The 24,723-nt window shown below is 45.4% G+C and overlaps 1 protein-coding gene across 1 annotated transcript in view; it reads left to right on the forward strand.

Annotated features, from left to right (window-relative positions):
• The first annotated feature begins 1,021 nt into the window (after window positions 1-1,021).
• The window catches only part of cpped1 (calcineurin-like phosphoesterase domain containing 1), a 303,516-nt gene continuing 279,814 nt past the window's right edge, over window positions 1,022-24,723 (forward strand). Inside the window, exon 1 of the mRNA XM_055651848.1 lies at window positions 1,022-1,260. Within this exon, the coding sequence (XP_055507823.1) occupies window positions 1,191-1,260 (70 nt within the window). The 5' untranslated portion in view covers window positions 1,022-1,190. The remainder of the gene's footprint in view (window positions 1,261-24,723) is intronic.

Here is a 24,723-nt window from a genome sequence, read left to right on the forward strand (position 1 = left end):
TGACAGACTGGATGCCTTGCCACAGGCGCTTGGGGTCCTTAGTGTCCGTGAAGTGTGCCTGAATTTTCTGTCCATAGGCACGCTTGGCCGTTCTCACGCCCCGGTTCAAGTTGGCCCTAGCAGTACTAAGGGCGTCTTTGTCCCCGGACTTGAAAGCAGCATTACGCACGTAATTCGCGGCAGCCGGCAGCCGGCAGCGCAGCACTCGCAGACTGCGCACAAAAGCGCTGACACCCGCTGCCCGGGACCGACGTGCTTCCCCAATCCGTGCAGATCGCTGTCATGCGGCGCAAAGAGACAAACTGTGCAGCAAAGATCCTACAGCTCCGCTATAGGATCTTTGCTGTGCAGGGACTGAAGACAGCCTGTCAGCGTGAAAATTCTGTCTTCAGCGTGAGAATTGGCTGAAATGCGTGAGTGTCACGCTCAAAGCGTGAGAGTTGGCAGCCCTGATTTTGAAGTATATCTAATTGAAGTTTCTTGGATGCGGCCTTATTAGATTACAGCTAACAATGCGGCATTCCAACATGAAAAGGTTCCCAACCCCTGGACTGGACCAAAGATCTTAGAGCTCTAGTATCTTTGGGCCGACCGAATGATTGAAACGTGGACTCTCCATTTCCCTGCATGGGCCTGACCCGCTGAGTTCCTCCAGCAACTCACCTTTATGTGTGTCTACATATTGCAGCATGTTGTGCCCAAGCAGAAATGCCAATCGCCTCTTATCTTTCGGGTCGTCATTTTAAATCTCCCGTTGTTTAGGAGCAGTACCAGGCTACTTCTTTCAATATATAAAAACAATATTTGACTGAAAATGTATGAAATTAGGGCACAAGGTCAAATGTAATAGTTTACATAAAAAGATACTTATCCTTTATATTAAAAAATCGAGATCTATAAAACTGATAATTACGGAAAATGTGTCGTTTCATTTTTGCAAAAGGCAGTTATAAATCTATTTGAACATTTTTTTTAAAAAGTCCTACAAAGTTCCCATTGGCAAATAGAAGAAGAAGGTTTCCTGCACATTTCGACGAAGGAAAGGATCACCTCTTGGAGATACCTCATTCAAAAGCAAAACAATCGAACTGCAGGCTGCGCCCTCGGCCGCCCTCCGTAGGACCAAGTGGGAACACAATTTGTTGTGTCGAGCTTGTGTTTGCGCCGGGATTTACCGGGGAACACTCGCCATGGCTTCAGGACGCGAAATGCCCATTTTTCTTAAAGCCCAGCGCCGAGGCTACGAGGGATTTAACGAAGGTACAGCGCTGGGCAACGCAACGCAATGCATCCCCGAGGCCGCTCTCCGTGACTCCCCTCCCCGTCAGAGATAGACACACACACACAATGCTGGAGCAACTCAGCGGGACAGGCAGCGACTCTGGACAGAAGGAACGGGTGACGCTTCCGGGTCGAGACCCTCCTTCAGTCTGCATTTTGTGTCTACCTTCGGTAGTTGCGGCAGCATTTTGTGTGTCTTATCTCCGGTGTAAACCAGCCTCTGCAGTTCCTTCTTCCTGCCCTGGCCGGGCCGGGCCGGGCTGTCCCCGCACACGGGGCAGGTCTCTGGGCCCGCGTTCTAGAGCCTTGCCCGGGCCGCGTTCTAGAACCTTGCCCGGGCCGCGTTCTAGAACCTTGCCCGGGCCGCGTTCTAGAGCCTTGCCCGGGACTCCCTCCCGGGACACGTTCTAGAGCCGCCCCAGCCGGGGTTCCCCGGGCCGCTCTCTCCCGGGGATGTGGCCAATTCACCGGGTACTTGCACCACATGAATAAACGTGAGGGCTCCCTCCCTCCCTCCCCTCCGAAGCTTTGAGGTAACCTCGAATTGCCATAATACAAGTTTAAACTTGGCAGGAACGGACCGTGATCATTTTTTTTTTAAGTTGAGGGAGCAACCAGCTGGCCGGCCAGACCCATTTTTAGAGCAACTTCGTCGCGTTGTATTGCAGAAACCTTGATAAGTTTATTGTCTTTTAGTGCATTGGCAACTCTGTGTTATTATTACTGACCAGAGAGGGTAATAGAGTCACACAGCACAAGCATTTTAAGGATGTTTCTTAAATGTCGTGATTGTATCTGTGGGTCACAGATATCAACCACTTACTGCGTAGCAAAAACTTTCCCCTCTGATCTCCTTTAAACCAAAGATCTTATAGCGAAGATCTTTGCTTTAAACCACTCCCATTACAACGTAAACCAATTGCTTGGAAATAAGGACTAGTTGTGGAACCCACTCACCACACGAAGGGACAGTAAAACGGAGACACAAGGAACTCCATCTGCTGGCATTTTGAGCAAAACACACAGTGCTGAAGGAACTCAGCGGGTCAGGCAGCATCTGGTTAGGAATGTTCACGCCACGTTTCATGTCGGAACCTTTCAGATTGATTCTGAATCAGCCCGAAGGAGGGTCTCAACCCCAAATACCCCAGGTGCTGCCTGACCCATTCAGTTTCTCCAGCAGTTTGTTTTGTTCATTGTAAGGGCAGTAGATGCAATTGTTATATTTTCAACAGTTTAAAAAAATGCAGGACTTCTGGAAAACGACTAATTGGATGGCTCTTTCAAAGTGCTGGCTGTAGCATCTTCACCTGAAATGCTGGCTGCAGGGATCACCCTATGGGAAGGTTTTCTGTCAGCAGTAGCCAACAACAGACATTGCAAGAAGCAGCATTTCTGGACAGAACATGCAATACACCATTTCCAATACAGACTTCCGTCATTCAACTCAAGATCATAATACGGCGGAAGATTTATAAAAGTGGTAGGAATGCACAAAGACACCCCCAGAATGTAGAAATAGGGTTGCTGTCTTTGGCTGGCATTATTAGATCATCATTTTTGGTCGTGACATTTGATAACAAGATATGAGATTGAGAATGAATGGAGCAAGAGAATTATTTACAGTTTAGTTTATGGATGTTGAAGCCATAAAGGAGGGGGAAATTTTTTTTAAGATGAAGGGGATTTGAAAAACGGAGCAGACTTGGGAAGCAAAAGGGAAGATGGCATGTAAAAGAGAAGCAGACAACACACACGCACAGCTGAAGCGATGGGCAGACGAGGAATTAAAATAGTCAAAGTGATATTCATTCATTGGAAAAAAAGCAAGATAATGAGGAAAATCAAAGAAATAAAATATATCAGAATAATTAAACAAAGAGTAGGAGTAAACGGGTCCTTTTCAGAATGGCAGGCAATGACAGGGGTACTGCAAGGCTCAGTGCTGGGACCCCAGCTATTTACAATATATATTAATGATTTGGACGAGGGAATTGAATCCAAGTTTGCGGATGACACGAAGCTGGGGGACAGTGTTAGCTGTGAGGAGGATGCTAGGAGGCTGCAAGGTGGCTTGGATAGGTTGGGTGAGTGGGCAAATGCATGGCAGATGCAGTATAATAGTAAGATTAAACGAGAACTTACCAGTTTGATCTTTATTTTATGAGGAGTTGCGATGAGGGAATACGTGAAGAAGGCCCGTTCAGCCGCACGTGCGTCAATCTTCAAAGCAGCGGTGTGAAATCACAGATAATAATAACAACAGTAACTGAAGTGTGATAGTAAGATGAAAGAAGACTAGAACTACCAGATGAGCTTAACGAGGGCTAGGAGCGGAGGGCACGTATTCCCTCATCGTAACTCCTCATCAAATAAAGATCAAACTTCAAACTGATAAGTTCTCGTTTAATCTAACTATTTTACTTCGGAGCCACGTGAGTGACTACGTGAAGATTTCAAAGCTCTGTGATTTCATGCCGTGAGAAACAAGTCCACACAACCACAACTGCCTCATTGACAAAATGAGGGAAAACATTCATAATGCATACAGTCATGACATAGATTTAAAACATGCTGATGCTGTTAAATAAGCAATAACAATAGTCACATCTCTCATCCGGATGGAACCTATAACAGAACATAAAATAAATTGAGAATACCTCTGGTCTAGCAACTGGTTATTATAACATGTTTGAAATATTGTTCGTTTGACCACACTACAGCCGTTATAATGTGGCCCAGCGGAATGTAATTAACCCTTGCTGCTGCTGTTATAGCAGCCCTGGTGGAGCGAGATCCAGATCAGTATCTACTCCTGCATACCTCAACTCCATTTTAACACCTGACAAGATTTGAGCAGATAGGATGTTATAACGTCTTTTGTAATTAACAATCATAGTTAGCTCAGAGTCTCAAAGACTCTTGGTGTTCTTGACGTATTGTTGTCTATGTGTGTCCCCACATAACGAGAAATCCCTGGGTATGTCTTGAGCTATTTTGAGACCTGACACCCCCTACTGCTCTGCTTAAATTAATTATAGCATGAAATACTATGCATATATTTGCAGATGTAATCATCCTCTCCTGTCACAATAATGTAGCAAGTGACCTGTTGCGCTAACCAGCGCCAGGAGGATAACTACCTAATGAGGTCCGATCAAAGCTAAGAATGTAGCTGGAATCCCCTGGTTCATATAGTGTTACACAATGTCAATCTCCCATGCTGCATTGTACTTGTCCTGGGAAACCTGTGTAACAGATATCCTTTACTAACTTGATATTCCGAGGTGAACCCAACAACTTGGCTCTCGTTAGCTGCAGTAAGTCTGATGGAAAGCCCCTTGGCACAGTTAATGATCCTATAATTCAATATTGTCAAAGACCATTTAAATGAACGGCAATAACTGTAATCTGTACCATTTTAAATATAACATGAGCGCTTCCCATCTCCTGAAGCAGCAAAGTACCGCTTTTTTGGTACCATTCCAGCACTGTGAATACACACAAAAATAGCATGACAAACCCAAGCCATAAGCAATCTATTGAGAATCTGTAGAACATATATTGATTTTATCATGCAACGGCTGATCTTTCAAGCCGCAGGCTGAACCAGCAAGTTACGTTTAAATAACCATATAATGTTGCATTATTATTATTCCCGACAAATCGGAAATAAAACTGCATAGGCCAATTCCACAGCTGGAACCTAAAGCGACTCTTGATGACTCTATTTCAAGACCCGACTCATAAAGCAAATTGGAGGAAGACATAAAAGACGAATCCTCATGCTTGTAGCGAGGATGTATCTTTTGCCACTATTATGCCACACATTTTTTGCAACCTTTAATTAGCATGAAAACAATATATCTATATTCGGTGTTGCATTAAATCAGAATTTCATAACTACTGCGTGGTCCAACACCCATTCTGTGTTGTCATTGACCTGTACTTAATGATACTCCAGTGGCGAATTAGATTATGTACCTTTTACAGGATATTTTCCCTGATTGCACCCTCGTGCTTATCATATGTCACATGAAGTTGAGCAGACACCTATGCATATTCACTCAATCACTCTTTAACCCATAATGCACTTAGGGTCTATAGATAGCTGATACCAATACTGAAGAGTTAATAACTCATTGTAATTGTCCTGCACCTCCAACTAGAGATGACATTCACATGTTCCCAACTTAGAGATGACATTCTGCATGTTCCCAGCTTAAGCCATCTTAGCTTCAGTTGGCAATAGCAATTTGTATTATCAATGACCTTCATGACCTTCTAGATGTCAGCAGATCTATATCGGTGAGACCAAGCGGAGGTTGGGCGATCGTTTCGCCGAACACCTCCGCTCGGTCCGCAATAACCAAGCTGACCTCCCGGTGGCTCAGCACTTCAACTCCCCCTCCCACTCCGTCTCCGACCTCTCTGTCCTGGGTCTCCTCCATGGCCACAGCGAGCAGCACCGGAAATTGGAGGAACAGCACCTCATATTCCGTTTGGGGAGTCTGCATCCTGGGGGCATGAACATCGAATTCTCCCAATTTTGTTAGTCCTTGTTGTCTCCTCCCCCTCCTCAGCCCCCCATGCTGTCTCCTCCCATCCCCCAGCCTTCGGGCTCCTCCTCCTTTTCCCTTTCTTGTCCCCGCCCACCCCCCCCCGATCAGTCTGAAGAAGGGTTTCGGCCCGAAACGTTGACTATTTCCTTCGCTCCATAGATGCTGCTGCACCCGCTGAGTTTCTCCAGCTTTTTTGTGTAACCTTCATGACCCTTATTGTTTGTCATTAAGCATGCTGTCAGTACTCCCAAATGCACAGCTGCATCACATCTATCATTTGCCAGTTAGTCTAATGAATAGGAACTCCTTTATAACCACAAGGCTGTTCCAGGTTACTATTGATTGCAATCTGTTGCCCAGGGCAGAGTCACATGGCAACTATCCATTTGATAACAACCTAATTTATTGGATAGGAGAAACCAATTCCTCAATTAGCTTGAAACTGAGTGGATTTTAGTCAAATACAGCATCAAAATATAATCCAGACAATATATCACAATTGTTTTTGAACTCTGAATAGTCCTTTGAATGATTTATTGTTATCATAGTTTAACTTGCCTCATCATAACAATGCCTTCAAACATCTCGGATGATCATTGTACAAGGAAAACCATATGAAATCAGTTTGATCACCCTTCTTTCATAATGAACAGGCCACACCTGCCATCATTTCGAGTCTGCCCTGAAGACAACTCTGGCCCGGTTCTGATAATTCTCACATGTCCCAAGACAACTCTTGCCATAATTCTGACCTTGCCTTGAAAGACAATTCCCCATATCTCCTAGCCTGTCTCGAAGGCAACCTGGCTAAAATACTGGACCTGGCTCAACACTCTTCTGGCCAAATTCCAACCTTCTTGGAATACTAGTATTGTCCAGTTACCTGGTTAAAATGCCTCTGAGTAGATGACAATGTCTCAGTTATTTGTGTGTTGCCCAACCAATTGTAAATCTTACCAACTTGTTTGTGGTCACTTAGTTGTAGAGTAACTCTGGTCAGCTTAATGCTGCTACCAGCTTCAGTGAACCGCTTCCTGCCGATGAAGCCGTGGGGTGCGTTTTCCCCCTAAACTATGTGCTTCGCCCTTCAGGTTTTGCCTGTGGAATCTGTCTCACCTGAATAGAATATTCGGCGGGTGGCTCTAACTCCCCTGATAGCGGTGTTCACTGCATTGTGTTGGGATGGCAACCTTGCTGCCAAAAATCGTGCCTCTGACATGTGCCCTTCATCCCTTGAGGTATGCTCCACGCTATACCCTCAGCCTCAGCATCAGATTACGCTGACCAGGCATGTTCTCCTCTTCCATAAGGGAGACATTAAGCAGCCCTACTACAAGGCGCTGCTGGCATGACCTCTCCAACAGGTCCACCCTTCAGGATCAGGAAATGCCCCGGTAAGCTCACCTCCTCCATGAGGGAGACATCATTGCAGCCCTTCTCCAGGTGCTGCTGCCATACATTTAGACAGCCCTATACAAGATGCTGCTGACACGGCCTAGAGCAATAGGTCGGCACTGCCATAGACTCGGCATCCCCATTATGCAGCCCTGTTACAAGGCGCTGCTGGCAAGGCTCTCCCATCTGCCCAACACTGCCATATCGCCTGATGTTAGGGTGTATCTATCTTGAGCCTCCTCTCAATAAGGCTCCATCCTGGCCAACTTCCACGTTATTTATTACTACCGGAAAGGAACCCTCCCGGCACCAGGACTGACCACTTGGGTCGATTTTACCCCATATCTTGGGGACCTCTGCGGTCTGGGTACCGCATAGCTGGTAGATTCCCCTCCCCCGGGAATCCTAGCACCCTTATATATTACCGGAGAGAAACCCCTACCAGCCCCAGGGCTGACCGTTCCGGTCCGTTTAACCCCTTACCTGGGGACCCCTGCGGTCTGCAAGCCGCATAATTACTGGATTCCCCTACCCGGGAACCCCAGCCTCTATATGGATATCGGGGAAAATCCTCCCAACACCCGGCATATATATTTACTCCCGTCTCCTGGAGGTCCCCTCCACGGGAACCCCAGCATAAATATTTATCTTGGAGGGAAAACCCCTCCAGACTCCTGGTCTACTGGAGGTCCCCTCCACGGGAACCCCAGCATTAACATACATATCTTGGAGGGAAAACCACTCCCGGCACCCGGCCTGCTGGAGGTCCCCTCAACCGGAACCCCAGCATAAATATTCATATTGTCGGAGGGGAACCCCCTCCCGACTCCCGCTCTATTCGCGGTCCCAGAATAAATAGTCTTATCAGAGGGAAAATGCCCTCTCGCACCCGGCCTACTGGAGGTCCCTTTGCTGGGAACCCCAACGTTCCTGTGCCTATCGGAGGGAACCCCTCCCGGCACCCGGAGCGCCCGTCAGCAACGTCTTCCACGACACCCGACATTCTCCAGCTACCCGCTCTTGGCGGGAAGAACCGGGGTTTCCCCACAGCCCATAGCTGGTTCCCTCGTCGGGTCGGGCCTCGCGAATCCGCGAACTAGAGGTTCCTGCAGGGAATAAAACAGGTAAAAAATCAGCTTACCTGAAGTTTAAACTTACCGGGCTAGGGAGCTGCTGCCCCAACCAGCCGCCTGCACCAATGCGTCTGACGTAATGACGCACGTGCGGCTGAACGGGCCTTCTTCACGTAGTCACTCACGTGACTCCGAAGAAAAATGTGGATAAATGTGAGGTTATCCACTTTGGTGGCAAAAACAGGAAAGTAGACTATTATCTGAATGGTGGCCGATTAGGAAAAGGGGAGATGCAACGAGACCTGGGTGTCATGGTACACCAGTCATTGAAAGTAGGCATGCAGGTGCAGCAGGCAGTGAAGAAAGCGAATGGTATGTTAGCATTCATAGCAAAAGGATTTGAGTATAGGAGCAGGGAGGTTCTACTACAGTTGTACAGGGTCTTGGTGAGATCACACCTGAAGTATTGCGTACAGTTTTGGTCTCCTAATCTGAGGAAATACATTCTTTCCATAGAGGGATTACAGCGAAGGTTCACCAGACTGATTCCTGGGAAGTCGGGACTTACATATGAAGAAAGACTGCATAGACTCCGCTTGCACTCGCTAGAATTTAGAAGATTGAGGGGGGCTCTTATAGAAATGTACAAAATTCTTAAGGGGTTGGACAGGCTAGATGCAGGAAGATTGTTCCCGATGTTGGGGAAGTCCAGAACAAGGGGTCACAATTTAAGGGTAAGGGGGAAGTCTTTTAGGACCGAGATGAGAAAAACATTTTTCACACAGAGAGTGGTGAATCTCTGGAATTCTCTGCCACAGAAGGTAGTTGAGGCCAGTTCATTTGCTATATTTAAGAGGGAGTTAGATGTGGCCTTTGTGACAGGCACAGGATTCTGAGTTGGATGATCAGCCATGATCATATTGAATGGCGGTGCAGGCTTGAAGGGCCAAATGGCCTACTCCTGCACCTATTTTCTATGTCTATGTTTCTATCTTTCACAGGAATTAGAATGGGTTATCTGTAGGCCTGAACTTTGCAAAAATATCAACAGCAACACTTTGGAATTTGTGTGGCTGTATAGTTAAGATGGAACTCCCAAAGTTTCTGTCAGTGATTTACTACATCAGCACACTGTGTTCTGTTGGAGTCCGTGCTTTGGAGAACCTAACGCCTTTACAATTGGCTGTAAAATACTGAATAACGCCTGCCTTCCGACCTAAAATAAAGGTCGGTACGAGCAATATTTTTGTGACAAATCCATCTATTACATTTAGATGCCCAAGGATTTGTCTCACCTCCGAACAAAAGTAACATTCACTTTTTCTCACAGAGAGTGATGAGTCTGTGGAATTCTCTGCCTCAGAGGGCGGTGGAGGCAGGTTCTCTGGATGCTTTCAAGAGAGAGCAAGATTTGGCTCTTCAAAATAGCAGTCAGGGGATTATGGGGAGAAGTCAGGAAGGGGTACTGATTGAGGATGATCAACCATGATCACATTGAATGGCGGTGCTGGCTCGAAGGGCCAAATGGCCTACTCCTGCACCTATTGTCTATAGACTTCTGTACATTAAGTTTAAAAAAAGACACAACGTGCTGGATTAATTCAGTGGGATGGGAAGCATCTCTGAAGAACATGGATAGGTGATGATCCAGGTCAGGATCCTTCCTCAGATTGAGTTACTTTTCTATGTAAACCAGCATCTGTAGTTCCTCTCATTTCATCTCGTAATAATGTGTGCTACTGCTCCATTGTTCATCAAGAGGCCTGATGTTATGTCCTCACTGCACCATTACCAGTGTGTCATTCTGGCAACGCATAGCTCAGAATCTTTTTGAGTGGATGGGAACATGATGAAGTGTTACCAAGCAGGCATGTCCTGCAATGCCTTGTCCTGCCTAATCAATGATTTTTACCTAAAACTGAGTCCAGTGTTCTGGAAGGACTTCCTTATATTTTTGATATAAAGTCGTTGTATGTTTATCAGCAGGTTAACTACTTCTAGAACAAAGTTTTGGGATAACAATGTCAATTTTGCTGCATGATGGAAACATTGCACTTCTTAATCTTTCAGTCTGAAGAAGGGTCTCGACCCGAAACATCACTCATTCCTTCTCTCCAGAGATGCTGCCCGTCCCGCTGAGTTACTCCAGCTTTTTGTGTCTGTCTACAAGAACAAGCCCTTTGCCCGTGACGCCTGTATCGACTATGATGCCAATTTAAACCACACATCTGCAAGCACGTGATCTGCATCCTTCCACCCCCTTTCATATCTGTCTAAATGCCTCTTAAATGTTCCACCCTACCTGCATCCACCACTTCAGCAGCCCAATCCAGGCACCACCCCACTCTGTAGCACAAATAACCTGCTTGTACATCCCCTTTAACCTTGGGGAGAGAGGTCTTTAGTCTTCATGTTCACATATTTTTGTATTGGTCCCTGAGAAGGGGCTTTGAGTCATTGCAAGTCAGTTCAGTTCAGTTTAGATTATTGTCACGTGTAACGAGGTACAGTGAAGACCCTTTGTTACGTGCTAACCAGCCAACGGAAAGACAACACATGATTACAATTGAGCCATTCTCAGTGTACAGATACATTATAAGGGAATAACGTTTAGGTAACAAGGTAAAGCCAGTAAAGTCTGATCAAAGATAGTCCGAGAGTCCCCGATGAGACAGATAGTAGTTCAGCACTGCTCTCTGGTTGTGGTAGGATGGTTCAGTTGCCTGATAACAGCTGGGAAGAAACTGACCCCGAATCTGGAGGTGTGCATTTTTGCACTTCTATACCTTTTGCCTGATGGGAGAAGGGAGTGGCCAGGATGCGACTCGTCCTGGATTATGTTGTTGGCCTTGCTGAGTGTGGATTGTTATTAGAACATTAAGTGTGAATCAAGCAGAGAATGGATAATTGCTTTATTCTTGATACAATCCTCTCATCCTTTCCCAACTGTAAGACATCAAAAGCCACATGAAATCAGTTGTACGGCAAATGGGTGAAAGCATTTAGAATAAGGACCAATCACCCGCACTGGCCCAGTAAACTGTAATGAGAAATAGATGTGGCTTACTTGATTTGAATTGCCTTGGCCTCGTCATTTCACTTGGAGATTTGTGTTCTGTCTTGGTCACCCTGCCAAAGGAGAGATGGCATTGTGCCGAATAGGGTGCAAGGAAGATTTACAATGACATTGCCAGCACTCGAGAGCCTGAGTAAAAGGGAGAGGCCAGGCAGGTTAGGATTTATTCCTTGGAGCGTAGGAGGCCAAGGTGATTCTACAGAGGTGTGTAACACGAGAGGAATAATTTCCTGACATTATACAGCTCTCTAGGATCACCCTTGGGTTGAACGCAGAGTCTTTCTCCAAGGCTAGGGGAATCAAGAACTAGAGGGCGTAGCTTTAAGGTGAGATGGAAAAGGTGAGGGGCAACATTTTCATGCAGAGGGTGGTGGGTGTATGGAACGAGTTGCCAGAGGAAGTAGTTGAGGCAGATACAATATTGAAAAGACATCTGGATGGGTTCAAGCGCAAGAAGGAACTGCAGATGCTGGTTTACACCAAATATAGACATAAAATGCTGGAGTAACTCAGCGGGACAGGCAGCATCTCTGGAGAGAAGGAATGGGTGAAGGAATGGGTGAATGTCACCCATTCCTTCTATCCAGAGATGCTGCCTGTCCCGCTGAGTTACTCTGACATTTTGTGTCTATTTTTGGATAGGTTCATCAATAGGAAATGTTTAGAGGGATATAGGCCAAATGTGGGTAAATGGGACTAATTTAGTGGTGTATCTTGATTGACGTGGATGAGTTGGGCTGAAGGTCCTGTTTCTCTGCTGTATGGTTCTAAAGGTGCACCCCTCGGGCTGTAGGGGTAGCCGCTGCTTCCTTAACACGAAGACAGATGCAAAAGACTGCAGCAACTCAGCGGGACAGGTAGCATCTCTAGAGAAATGGAATAGGTGACGTTTTGGGTCGAGACCCTTCTTCAGATTGGATATAACCTGACGGGTGCATTAGAGAATGCCTTTTGCATTTGTACATTGTGATTTCCATTGAGGACCACAGAACCACTAAAGCCCCTGTCCCACTTTCACAACCTAATTGGCAACCTCTGCCGAGTTTGTTCTTGACTCATACTCGCAGCCTGGTCGCCACGAGGTCGTAGGAGGTCTTCGTAACTCTTCCTCATGCTCGTGAGTGGTCTCCGCGTACTCGTGGCCTCAAGTAGGTTGCGGCGTTTTTTCCTGCCTGATAAAAAATGTCCACGAGTAAAAAAAAAAGGTTGGCATGGAAAAAATGGATGCTTTTTACTTGTAGGTAGGTTGTAGGCAGGTCGTGGTAGGTCGTGATGGTAGTCGTAGATAGTCGTAGTAGGTCGTGATGATAGTCGTATGTAGTCGTAGATAGTCCTAGGTCGGTAACTGGACTGAGAAAAAAAATGCAAACATGACATAATTTTATCATGTGACCATTTTCCACTCGTAGCTAGTCGTTGTTGGTCTTAGGTGTAGAAGACTGAGGTCGAGGGGATCGTAGGATGTTGTAGACGTAGTCTTAGGAGGTGGTAGACATAGTCATAGGAGGTCTTTTCCTTTGGCGAGTCAACACGACCTTGACATTTTTTTCAACCTGTCTAGGGTCTTCTAAACTTGTGGATTAGGTCGTCCACGTGGGACAGGCTCTTTAAACGTTACTCTGGAAATTGTCAAGCAGGAAACAAAACTGCCTTCCATATATTCCCGTACAAACCCCCGTCCTCCACCGCCGCAACTGCTTCCCACCGCCACTCCCGTCACCGGCCCGCTGTTGTGTTATAGTAAAACTATCTATACAAGCTTGTACGGACCCGTTCTAATAAGATTCAAAAGACTAGGCTTGTATTCACTGGAATTTAGAAGGATGAGGGAGATCTTATAGAAACATATAACATTATAAAAGGACTGGACAAGCTAGATGCAGGAAAAATGTTCCCAATGTTGGGCGAGCCCAGAACCAGGGGCCACAGTCTTAGAATAAAGGGAAGGCCATTTAAGACTGAGGTGAGAAAAAAGGTTTTAACCTAGAGAGTTGTGAATTTGTGGAATTCCCTGCCACAGAGGGCAGTGGAGGCCAAATCACTGCATGGATTTAAGAGAGAGTTAGATAGAGCTCTAGGGGCTAGTGGAATCAAGGGATATGGGGAGAAGGCAGGCACGGGTTATTGATTGGGGTGATCAGCCATGATCACAATGAATGGCGGTGCTGGCTCGAAGGGCCGAATGGCCTCCTCCTGCACCTATTTTCTATGTTTCTATGTTCTCCATCACGGCCAGTCTCTCATTCCCCACACTTCCAAAAGTGATAACATGGGAGATAATTGCAAATAAAAGTTAGGTGGAATGTTGAGAAAATAAAGACTTTAATGTGTTTTGTACAAAACATTGTTTACATTATGTGTAGGAAGGAACTGCAGATGCTGGTTTAAACCGAGATAGACACTAAAAGCTGGAATAACTCAGCGGGGCAGGCAGTGTCTTGGAGCGAAGGAATGGGTGACGTTTCGGGTTGAGACCCTTCTTGAGACAAAGGTCTCGACCTGAAACGTTGCCCATTCCTTCTCTCCAGAGATGCTGTCTGTCCCGCTGAGTTGCTCCAGCTTTTTGTGTCTATCATTGTTTATAATCTATTGTGCTGCTTACTAATGGCTTTTTCAAGGCACATTGTTTTGAATTTGGATTTGGGGAGTGGAGAAAGCAAAGGGCCATTTCTTTGTTCGTGAATATAAAGCGCCCTCAATAATGTTTTGTACGAGTTTTTGTTTGAAAGGCTGGTCTGCTTTATTGCCATGGAGATGCTATTCATTTTACTGACAGGTCCACTGGTGAAAGATGTCAGCTAAAGTTGTTGTAATGTGAATCCTGACATTTCATCTGTGATGCTAGCTGTGCAAGCAGTTTCCCCTTTATGTGGAATGTTTTAATGTTATTTTATAATTTCCCTTTGTGCTGTCCATGGCAACACATTTTTGTACTGCTACTCTTTGTGCTGTTCAGTTAGATTGCAGAGGTAACAGTGGATAGGAAGGAACTGCAGATGCTGGTTTAAACGGAAGATAGACACAGAAAGCTGGAGTAACAGCGGGTTAGACAGCATCTCTGGAGAAAAGGAATAGGTGACGTTTCGGGTTGAGACCCTTCTTCAAACTGAAAGATAGGGGAAAGGGAAACGAGAGATACAGAACAAATGAATGAAAGATATACAAAAAAAGTAATGAAAATAAAGGAAACAGACCATTGTTAGCTGTGCCTAAGCTATTCACTTCTTCCATTCATTTGTTCTATGTCTATATCTCTCGTTTCCTTTTCCCCTGACTCTCAGTCTGAAGAAGGGTCTCGACCCGACACGTCACCTATTCCTTCTCTCCAGAGATGCTGACTGTCCCGTTGAGTTACTCCAGCTTTTTCTGTCTTATCTTTGAGGTTACAGTGAAATTGACCTGAAAGAACGAATTAATTGTCGGCAGCAGTAGTGCTGTTCCATTCTTTATTCTTCACCTAAAGGAATATGGGCAAATGTTGGGGGAAGAGGAAGTGAGCAGTAAAGGGCCTGTCCCACTTAAGAGACCTAAAGAGCAACAAAAAATCAAGGTTGAGGTGACCTGTAACCTTCTGCCACCTCCCACGCATATGTTGTAAACCTTCCTATGAAGAAAACCGGCTTTGACTAGACATGCGACAAAAAAATTATCGATTTTTAAAACGGTAACCTATTTTTAGTCGAGGCCGGTTTTCATCATGATGAAAAAAATAGCAGCAACAAGCCTTGACCACGCGGAAACCGCTTTCGACCATTAGGGAGAGTGACCAAAACCTCCTGTGACCTCATGGAAACCTTGGGTGGCGGGCAAGGTCACCAGAGGTTGCTGTTTTGGTCTCCTAAGTGGGACAGGCCCTTTATGCTCCAAGTAACTCGGAACAATCCACTCAAAGGCCACTTACTGGCTCAACAGTTATATGATTTTGTTATCTTTACTTCATGAGCAATGGTTTCTTCAATCATCCATAAGAGTGTAAATTAAGTTTCTAAGGTGGTTTGCTACCATTATATTAGGATCGATGAGTTTGTTTTATGGAGTTGAAGCTGAATAGATGTAGTTGATCTTTTGTCCCCTAATGAGGGGAAGTGTTTGCAAACATATTATTCATCCTTTGTCAGCTTGGCTCGGTTGCTAGTACCGTTGCCTGTGAGGGATTATTGTGGTTTTAAGTCTCGCAGTGGATTTAAGCAAGTCATTAGTAGAACTTAAGCGAGGATTTTCTGAATGTGTAGTGGCATTTTACAAATTGGCCATTGTACCACCTCTACGTTTGCCTTCTTGGGTGGCCTCTACTTCCTGAGAAGATTACGGAGAGTCGGTATGTCAAAGAGGACTCTCTCGAACTTCTACAGGTGCACGGTAGAGCGCATGCTGACCGATTGCATCGGGGCCTGGTTTGGCAACTTGAGCATCCAGGAGTGGAAAAGAATGCAGAAAGTTGTGACCATCATCGACTCTCACCTCCCCACCATCGAAGGGATCTATCGCAGTCGCTGCCTCACAAACGCTGCCAGCGTCATCAAAACCCACACCATCCTGGTCACACACTCATCTTTCCGCTGCCATCAGGTAGATGGTACAGGAGCCTGAAATATGGTACATCCAGGTTCATGAACAGCTTCTTCCCCACCGTCATCAGGCTATTAAACTCGCCATCAAACAAATTCTGAACAATAACAGCCTATTGCACTTTATCTGTTTAATTATGTGTCTATGGTATATAGACACACTGAACTGTTCTATATTTATGCTTACTATATTCTGTTGTGCTGCAGCAAGCAAGAGTTTTGTTGTCCTATCTGGGACACATGACAATAAACTCTTGACTTGACTTGACTTGACTCAACAAGTTGAGTGTTTAATTTAGTTTAGTTTAGACCTACAGTGTGGAAACAGTCCCTTCGGCACACTGAGTCTGCACTAACCAGTGATCCCCTCATATTAACACTATCCTACACACACTTGGGATGATTTCACGTTAATATCAAGCCAATTAACCTACAAACCTGCACGTCTTTGGAAAGTGGGAGGAAATCAAAGATTTCAGAGAAAACCTACGTGGTCAGGGGGAGAACGTACAGACAGTACCCGGAGTCGGGATCGAACCCGAGTCTCTGGCGCTGTAAGGCAGCAACTCTACCGCTGCACCACTGTTGTAAGTTGGCATGTTGCCTTGGCCAATGTTCATCCCTCAACTAACAGCTCTGATGGCAGATGATGAAATGATTCATACCTCATTGTTGGACTGATCATTGACGTTTCTGCAGCCTCCCATCCAACCTCTTCCCTTTCCTGCAGTTTCCTCCTTTTCCCAGTGGAATCCAGTCTCTTGGAAAATTGACTGCAATAGTTGCTGCACGAGTGAACTGAGTTTTCTAAAGTGACTGCGGTAAAATTCACCATTTAGCATAGTGGTCTTGTCACTGAACTGGCATTCCAGAGTCTGAAGAAGGGTCCTGACCTGAAATGTCTGCCACCATTTTTATCCAGAGATGCTGCCTGACCCGCTGAGTTACTCCAGCACTTTGGGTCTGTCTTCCAGAGACTGAGCCTGATGAATAAGATATTAATTCACAAGACAAATACATCCTGGAGTAAATGAAAGTATTTTTCCGTTTTAAAACCCAACTTAGTTAGGCCAAGATTCGACTCTAGACTCTCAGCAATGTGATTGACTGGAACCTGATGTGGGTCGGCGAGATCCTCACCGTGGGATGGTATTAAATGCCAACCTTGCTCATGGTACCCACAGCTCATAAATGCATCAGTACCAAATCCATAGGCAAACCCTCAGGAAAGAAATATACACGTTTGTGTTCTCCGGTTTCTGAGCTTTATACTTGTTCAATTTTCCATATAACTAAACAGGTTATGATACTTGTCGAATCAAAAAATGCAGACACTGGTTTCCGAAAAAGGACACAAAGTGCTGGAGTAACTCAGCGGGTAACTCTGGAGAACATGGTTGGCTGACGTTTCATATCGGGACTCAAAATGTCACCTACCCATGTTCTCCAGTGATGCTCCCTGACCCGCTGAGTTACTCCAGTACTTTGTGTACAGGATGTGATGCTTAATTGAGATTGTAGATTAGTGTTTGTAAAATCCAAAATTACATAATGTTAATACCAGTATGTGGATTCCTTATTTATATTTGACTCAAAGTAAAATGTAAATGAATTTTCCATTTTAGCTGGAGGATGAAGTAATCACAAAATCACTAAATTAATAGCCACAATGAAGAAATAAATAATGTGCAGGAAGGAACTGCAGATGCTGGTTTAAACCATAGTTAATCGATTGCTATAAATCAATTGGTTTAAAATCATTAGTTAGGTAAGCTTTCAAAAGCCATAAGAAGGTGTGATGAATGTAATACTCCCCAAGAAAAATTAGATTGTTAAAATAATTCACAGCAAGTCTGGAGAAATAGTGTTTTGGAAAAGCAAAGCTTCAAATCAGAAATTATTGTTTTCAAATCTTTTAATATCCTTCCCACTCTGTTACTCCTTCAATACTAAAACCCGCTTTCATATTCCCAATTGTAATTGTTTCACTGATGGGGACCATGTACCACAAAAAAAACGAATGCTGGCAAACTGAGTGGCTTAAACAATGTCTGTGGAGGCAGAGACGGAGATACGAGCACTTTATTTTCACATGTACCATGAAGGTACAGTAAAATTCTTTGTGTCTGGCATGCACGGAGATTACGGAGAGCCTGTATGTCAAGGAGGACTCTCTCTAACTTCTACAGGTGCACAGTAGAGAGCATGCTGACCGGTTGCATCGTGGCTTGGTTCAGCAACTTGAGCGCCCAGGAGCGGAAAAGACTACAAAATGTAGTAAACACTGCCCAGTCCATCATCGGCTCTGACCTCCCTACCATCGAGGGGATCTATCGCAGTCGCTGCCTTAAAAAGGCTGGCAGTATCATCAAGGACCCACACCATCCTGGCCACACACTAATTTCCCCGCTACCTTCAGGTAGAACAGGGCTCGAAATTAACGGTTGCCCGGGTGCCATTGACCACTCAAAGCGCCTCCGGGCAACTAAACACCGAGTCATTTTGCCCGGCTTGGCAACCAGATACTGGTTTGTACCGAAGATAGACACAAAAAACTGGAGTAACTCCACGGGTCAGGCAGCATCTATGGAGAAAAGGAACGCAACGTTTTGTGTCGGCGGTGACGGCTGTATTGCGTGAGAAAGATACTAGGTGTGGGATGACGAAGTGTCGGAGCGAATGATGGGCCCCGCACAGCGGCAGCAGCGGCTCCATCTCCTCCTCCTCCATCACCCCGCCCGCCTTGATAACGGCCGCTGCTTGCAAACCCACTGACGGCACTTTAAAAAAAAAACCCTCCCGCACGCCGAGGCTGGGAGGAGGGAGGGAGGGGGAGGCCTCGGCGTGCAGGAGGGTTTTTTTTTTAAAGCGCCGGTAGCGGATTTGGAGGGGGAGGCCTCGACGTGCGGGAGGGTTTTTTTTTTTAAATTATCGCTGATTCCCCCACGAGACCCACCCTCCATGCAAGCCATCTTAAATGACCTCCCCCCCCCCCCCCCAATTCATCCTGCCTGATCCCCCCCCCCCCAAACTGTCATTTGGGGGCAACCTAAAAAGCTCGCCAAGGTTGCCCGGCTGGCAACAGGGAAAAAAGGTTAAGCGAGAGTCCTGTAGCAGGTACAGGAGTCTGAAGACTGCAACGTCAGAAACGGTTTCCCCACAGCCGTCAGGCTATAAAACTCAACTCAAACAATACTCTGAACATTAATAGCCTGTTACTTGTCTATTTGCACTTTATCTGTTTTATTTATTCATGTGTGTATATATTTATATAATGATATATGGACACACTGATCTGTTCCGTATTCATGCCTTCTATATTCTGTTGTGCTGAAGCAAAGCAAGAATGTCATTGTCCTATCTGGGACACATGACAATAAACGTTCTTGACTTGACATTAGACAAAAGAGTCGCCACAAGGCACCAACAAAGTTACAAAAGTACCCTTAGTATATTGTTGGTCCCTTTTTCATTATCGCACGCGCCATGCAAGCCACCTCCACCCACTGGTGCCCCTCTTGTAGAAGGTCTCTGCGGTTCAGAAACCCCCCACAGCCGTCAGGCTATTAAACTCAACTCAAACAATACTCTGAACATTAATAGCCCCATTGATATATTCTGTTCCGTATTCATGCCTTCTATATTCTGTTGTGCTGAAGCAAAGCAAGAATGTCATTGTCCTATCTGGGACACATGACAATAAACGTTCTTGACTTGACATTAGACGACAGAGTCGCCACAAGGCACCAACAAAGTTACAAAAGTACCCTTAAATATTGTTAGTCCCTTTTTCATCATCTCCCCCCACCACCCACTGGTCCCTCTTGTTCTCTGCGGCCCCCCCACGCCGGGTCCCCATTGTTCTCCGCGAGTCGGCCCATCTACCTCGGCCCCTGGGACTCTGGCCTCCATGTTCCAAGTCCCTCCTCGTTCATGGCAAGGTGGTTCTCGTCAATGCTGGTGGCTCGGGCCCGAGTTTGGAGTCCACGGTGTGCGGGCAGGACCTACCCGTCCTACCGGTAGGTCCATCGCCATCGGTACGCGGCCTGCTTGCCGGGTCCTTCTCGTCGTCGGTCCAGAGGCATAAGTCAGTGTTTTGGGTTGAGCCTCTGGATTGCGAGAGAGAGGAAGGATTGCCAGCATATAGTAGTAGACGGGGGATAGAGGCTGGAAGGAGATGGGGAGGGATCATTGCTTCCTGGATTCTGGAGAACCCTCCTAGCATAGCAATAACAGAGGACGACACAGAGTGCTGGAGTAACTCCACGGATCAGGCAGCATCACTGGAGAACACGGAGACGTGATATTTTGGGTCAGGACTCTTCTTCAGAAGATATCATGAATGCTATAAACAACAAGATCAGAGTGGAACTAAACAATTCTACAACACTAAGGATCAGGCCAAAGCTCTGAGATGGCCTGAAAACATTTTCAGTGTCATTCTGAATAGTCCTTTCAGTGATTGCGGACCTGTGGTTCCCAGGAGTTAGTTGGATTTTTTCCAAGGACGTTTGGAAAACAGTTTTGAATCTTTTTCTGTCCGACTAATAATCACCTGCTGTGACAGAGCGAGGGCCAGTGTGTGTTTCGGGATGCTGGGGTGAGGTATATGACTCACCATCTGCTTGGTGGAGCTGAATGGATGAGAATCATTTGAGATTCAGTATAGGGCCTGAAGTAGAGCTCATGTATAACTAGAACAGTTTCTTGTAAAGGGCCTGTCCTAATGTACGAGGTAAATCAAGAGTTCTCCCGAGTTTTCCCCTGATTCGAACTCGGAGAATGTCCGTAGCGGGTCTGTGGGAGTTCGTGGATGTCTCGTAGCGGCTCGTACGAGTAAAAAGTACAATTTTTCTCATCACTAGTATTTTTTTACTCATGGACATTTTTCACAGTGTTGAAAAAACGTCACGAGTTTACCGGATTTCCCGAGTACCTACCGTTACTCGTACAAGCCGCTATGACATCCACAAACTCCTATGGTCCCGCTACGGACATTCTCCGAGTTTGAATCGGGGGGGGAAAACTTGGGAGAACTCTTGAATTACCTCGTACAGTGGGACAGGCCCTTTAGTCCCTTATCATCTCGACTCCAGAATCAAAGTTATCATTTGCTGTCGTTAAGCTGCAGGGGGCTACGGATGAAACTCAAGAGTGGTATTGTGGACAAGGGAACTCATGTGTTGTCATTCAGTGCCCTATGGTCTGGTCAACATTTGGGCATGGGCTGATAAGTGACAAATAGCATTCATACCACGCAGGTTCCAGGCAATGGCTCTGGCCAAAGAAAGTGTGTCATTACCTTCCCCTTCATTCAGATTATTGCCATCAAGTTCTATATCATCCTTGCTCAGGTCAGGGTCGTCATGGACAAAGTACTTAACCGGGGCAGCTCAATGTAAATAGTATCAGTTGGTTTTGTCAATGTCATTGTCATATTTGTAAATGTATCATTTTGTGGATGTGCTCACATTGAGGTACAAGGATTGAGGGGATTTGAAACGTGGCACTCTGGAAAGATGCATGATTAAGGATGAAGTGACAACAGCAATGTAACTGAAGTGAAGAACTGGCAGTGTCTATCAGATGCATATTGGTATCCTTCTCTATGTAGACTTTATTGATGTAAAATAAATGCCAGATTTAACTGGGCAGCGGATCCTGCTTTTCCGCTCTATCATGGCCTCTGGCCGGGTCAGTTAAAGGAGTGGGAATGGAGGTGTATGTTTTATGGGAAAGCTAGAAATATGGCTGCCCAACAGGGTCTGAAGGAAGATCTCGACCCAAAATGTCATCCATTACTTCTCTCCAGTGATGCTGCCCGTCCCGATGAGTTACTCCAGCTTTTTTGGTCTACCAGTGTGGAAACAGACTCCTTGGCCCACGGGTCCATGCCGACCAACAACCACCCGCACACTGGTTCTATCTTATCCCAATCTTGCATCCTACACACTATGGGTAATTTACAGAAGTTAATTAAACCTACAAACCTGCACATCTTTGAAGTGTGGGAGTAAACTAGAGCACCTGAAGAAAATCCACATGGTCACAAAGTGAATGAGCAAACTGTGCACCAATAGCACCCGCAGTCAGGATTGAACCAGGGTCTCTGGTGCTGTAAGGCAGCAACTCTACCGCTGCACTCTCTGTGAGAAAGATTGTTCCTTGGCATTGGGGCTGTCATCTACAATTCTGATTCGAATCTTTTTGTTTCCTCAGTAGCATTCCTGCAAAGTGATTTGATAACATTTTAGCGTTGTTGGTTCCAACTCCCTCCACTTTAAGCAGTGATTTGTCTTTGTGTTGTATGCACTCAATGGAGATGAAGCCAAAGGGATTTAGAAGTTTTTGTAAAACTACGAAAGCAGCAAAACTAAAATTACTAGAAATGCAAAGCAAATGTAATGAATGAGGCAGGTTTGTTTGGCTCATGTGTTTTAGTTACCGAAATTGTCAGCCTTGCTCCATGTGTAGAAGTAAGTCAATAAACAATGATAAATGAACATTGTGTTTCATTGCGGTGATCTTTCTAAAACAAAATTTGGGTAAAATACGCTGCTATTTTAGTCAGGATAGATCGATCGGAGTGCAATTATAAGCAGCTGGACATTAAATTCTGTGACGTTGCTATCTGTTTTGTAGAAGTCTTCTACCAACCAACATCTATAGCACTGCTTGCAGGTAGAGCTTCGAAAATGGCCTGTAATTTTAGTAGAGCTATTCCCCAAGGAATTCCAGCAGTTTATTCTGGGCCTGTCCCACTTACGCAACTTTTTGCGGCGACTGCCGGCACCTGTCATAGGTCATTGCAGGTCGCCGAAAAATTTCAACATGTTGAAAATCCAGCGGTGACCAGAACAAGGAACGACTCTTTGGGCAACTACTCACGACCGTACAGGCTTCACCCAGCGACATGTCGCCAGGGTATCACTTGTATTGTCATGAGTAGTCTCCTCAGTCGCCCAAAGAGTCATAGCGTCTTTCTGGTCGCCGCTGGATTTTCAACATGTTGAACATTTTCGGCGACCTGCAATGACCTATGACAAGTGCTGGCAGTGGCCGAAAAAGACGCGTAAGTGGGACAGGCCCATTAATCTCTGGAATGATTTACAATGCATATGTGGTCTTTACGCTTCAGGGCAGAATTTGGGATGAAATTGTTCTTTTTGTTATGAGTTTGCATCTTCAAATGGGCCGTCTAATGTGACACGAATCCAAGCATTTTAAAGGTCTGCTGATGAATGTCTGATGCCTCTATGATTAATCTGACGACTCATTGGTGTACAGCAGTACAAGTCCTGTGCATCTCAGTAAGACTGCATTTTCATAGTGCTTCACTGAGTCGATTGTCATTACCTTTAGCTGCCATTCTGCGCATTTTGCCAGCATTTTCAAGGCCAAACTCTTTTATTTCTCAGTGAATGCTGCAAAAGAATGCCTTTCCCTTGACTATTCCTTTTCCTTTTTTCTGATCCCTCCAACTAGACATTAATTTTTTTCTGAAAACTTGCTCCTTTCTCTAAGGCCAGAACACACAAGAAGCTGTGCGGAGGGTGGGGAATTTTAACTGGTTTCTCACCACCTTCGATTGAGGGAGTATGCGGGGCAGAGCAGCATTGCAATTGGTATGCTCTTGTTCAGCAACAATGTGTGAGAAGCAACAACAGATTTTGTCCATCATATGTTTGTTTTTTAAATAAAAAATGAAATTTATTTTACTTAAATAATTCGGAGGTTACGAGTACTTTTGAATGGAATGTCTAAGTATGGCTGCCCCGTGCTTGACATTGGTTTCACAAAATTGCCCACGAAGAACAGATACAAAATGCTGGAGTAACTCAGCATTTTGGACAGGCATCATCTCTGGTGAGAAGGAATGGGTGACGTTTCGGGTCGAGACACTTCTTCAGACTCTTCACAATAAGAACATTTGGAATCTGCTTCCAATTGCTTCTTGTTATTATTAATGTTTAGTGTTTTCTGAGTTATTCGTAAACTGTCACTGTATGTCATGTTGTTACTTGTGGGTGGAGCACCAAGGCAAATTCCTTGTATGTGAATACTTGGCCAATAAACTTACTTACTTACTTACTTGTTAGATCTCGACATGGTTAGATCTCGACATCGATAGATTGCGGCATGGTTAAAACACCATTGTGCTAAAGATCATAGATAGTCACATTTAAAATAATTATGAAAAATATATTTTTGAATCTGACTGCAGCAAGGCAGGTTGTTGTAATCGCCAGTTATTAGACAGTTTGCAAGGTAGACAAAAATGCTGGAGAAACTCAGCGGGTGAGGCAGCATCTATGGAGCGAAGGAATAGGCCCGAAACGTCACCTATTCCTTCGCTCCATAGATGCTGCCTCACCCGCTGAGTTTCTCCTGAGGCTGACGAGGCCATCTGTCCTCCCAGACTTCGTGCTCACAGCCAGCTTCCATTACAGTGCTCTGTCAGTAGAGAATTGGCATGTGCTGGATGCTGTGAAAAAAAAACTCACCTGTTGTCTGAAACTTGGCTTTAAGTATTTTAGTCTTTTTAATCGTGCTGGATAGGTAAGCCTGAAGCAGCACCAAGCACAGCAGCAGCAGCAGCAGCAGCAGCAGCAGCAGGAGGTGCCAAAGTGGCAACGCTGCAACACACAAGGCTACGTGTTCAATTGCAAACAGAGTAGCTCACTGGATGAATAAGCTGATGAAACAGATGAAAACTGTGCAATCATAACTATTTGTGATTGCTGTGGTCAATGAAAGTGGTTTATTTT

The sequence above is a fragment of the Leucoraja erinacea genome, chromosome 20, assembly GCF_028641065.1.
Source record: "Leucoraja erinacea ecotype New England chromosome 20, Leri_hhj_1, whole genome shotgun sequence".
Taxonomy (NCBI): domain Eukaryota; kingdom Metazoa; phylum Chordata; class Chondrichthyes; order Rajiformes; family Rajidae; genus Leucoraja; species Leucoraja erinaceus.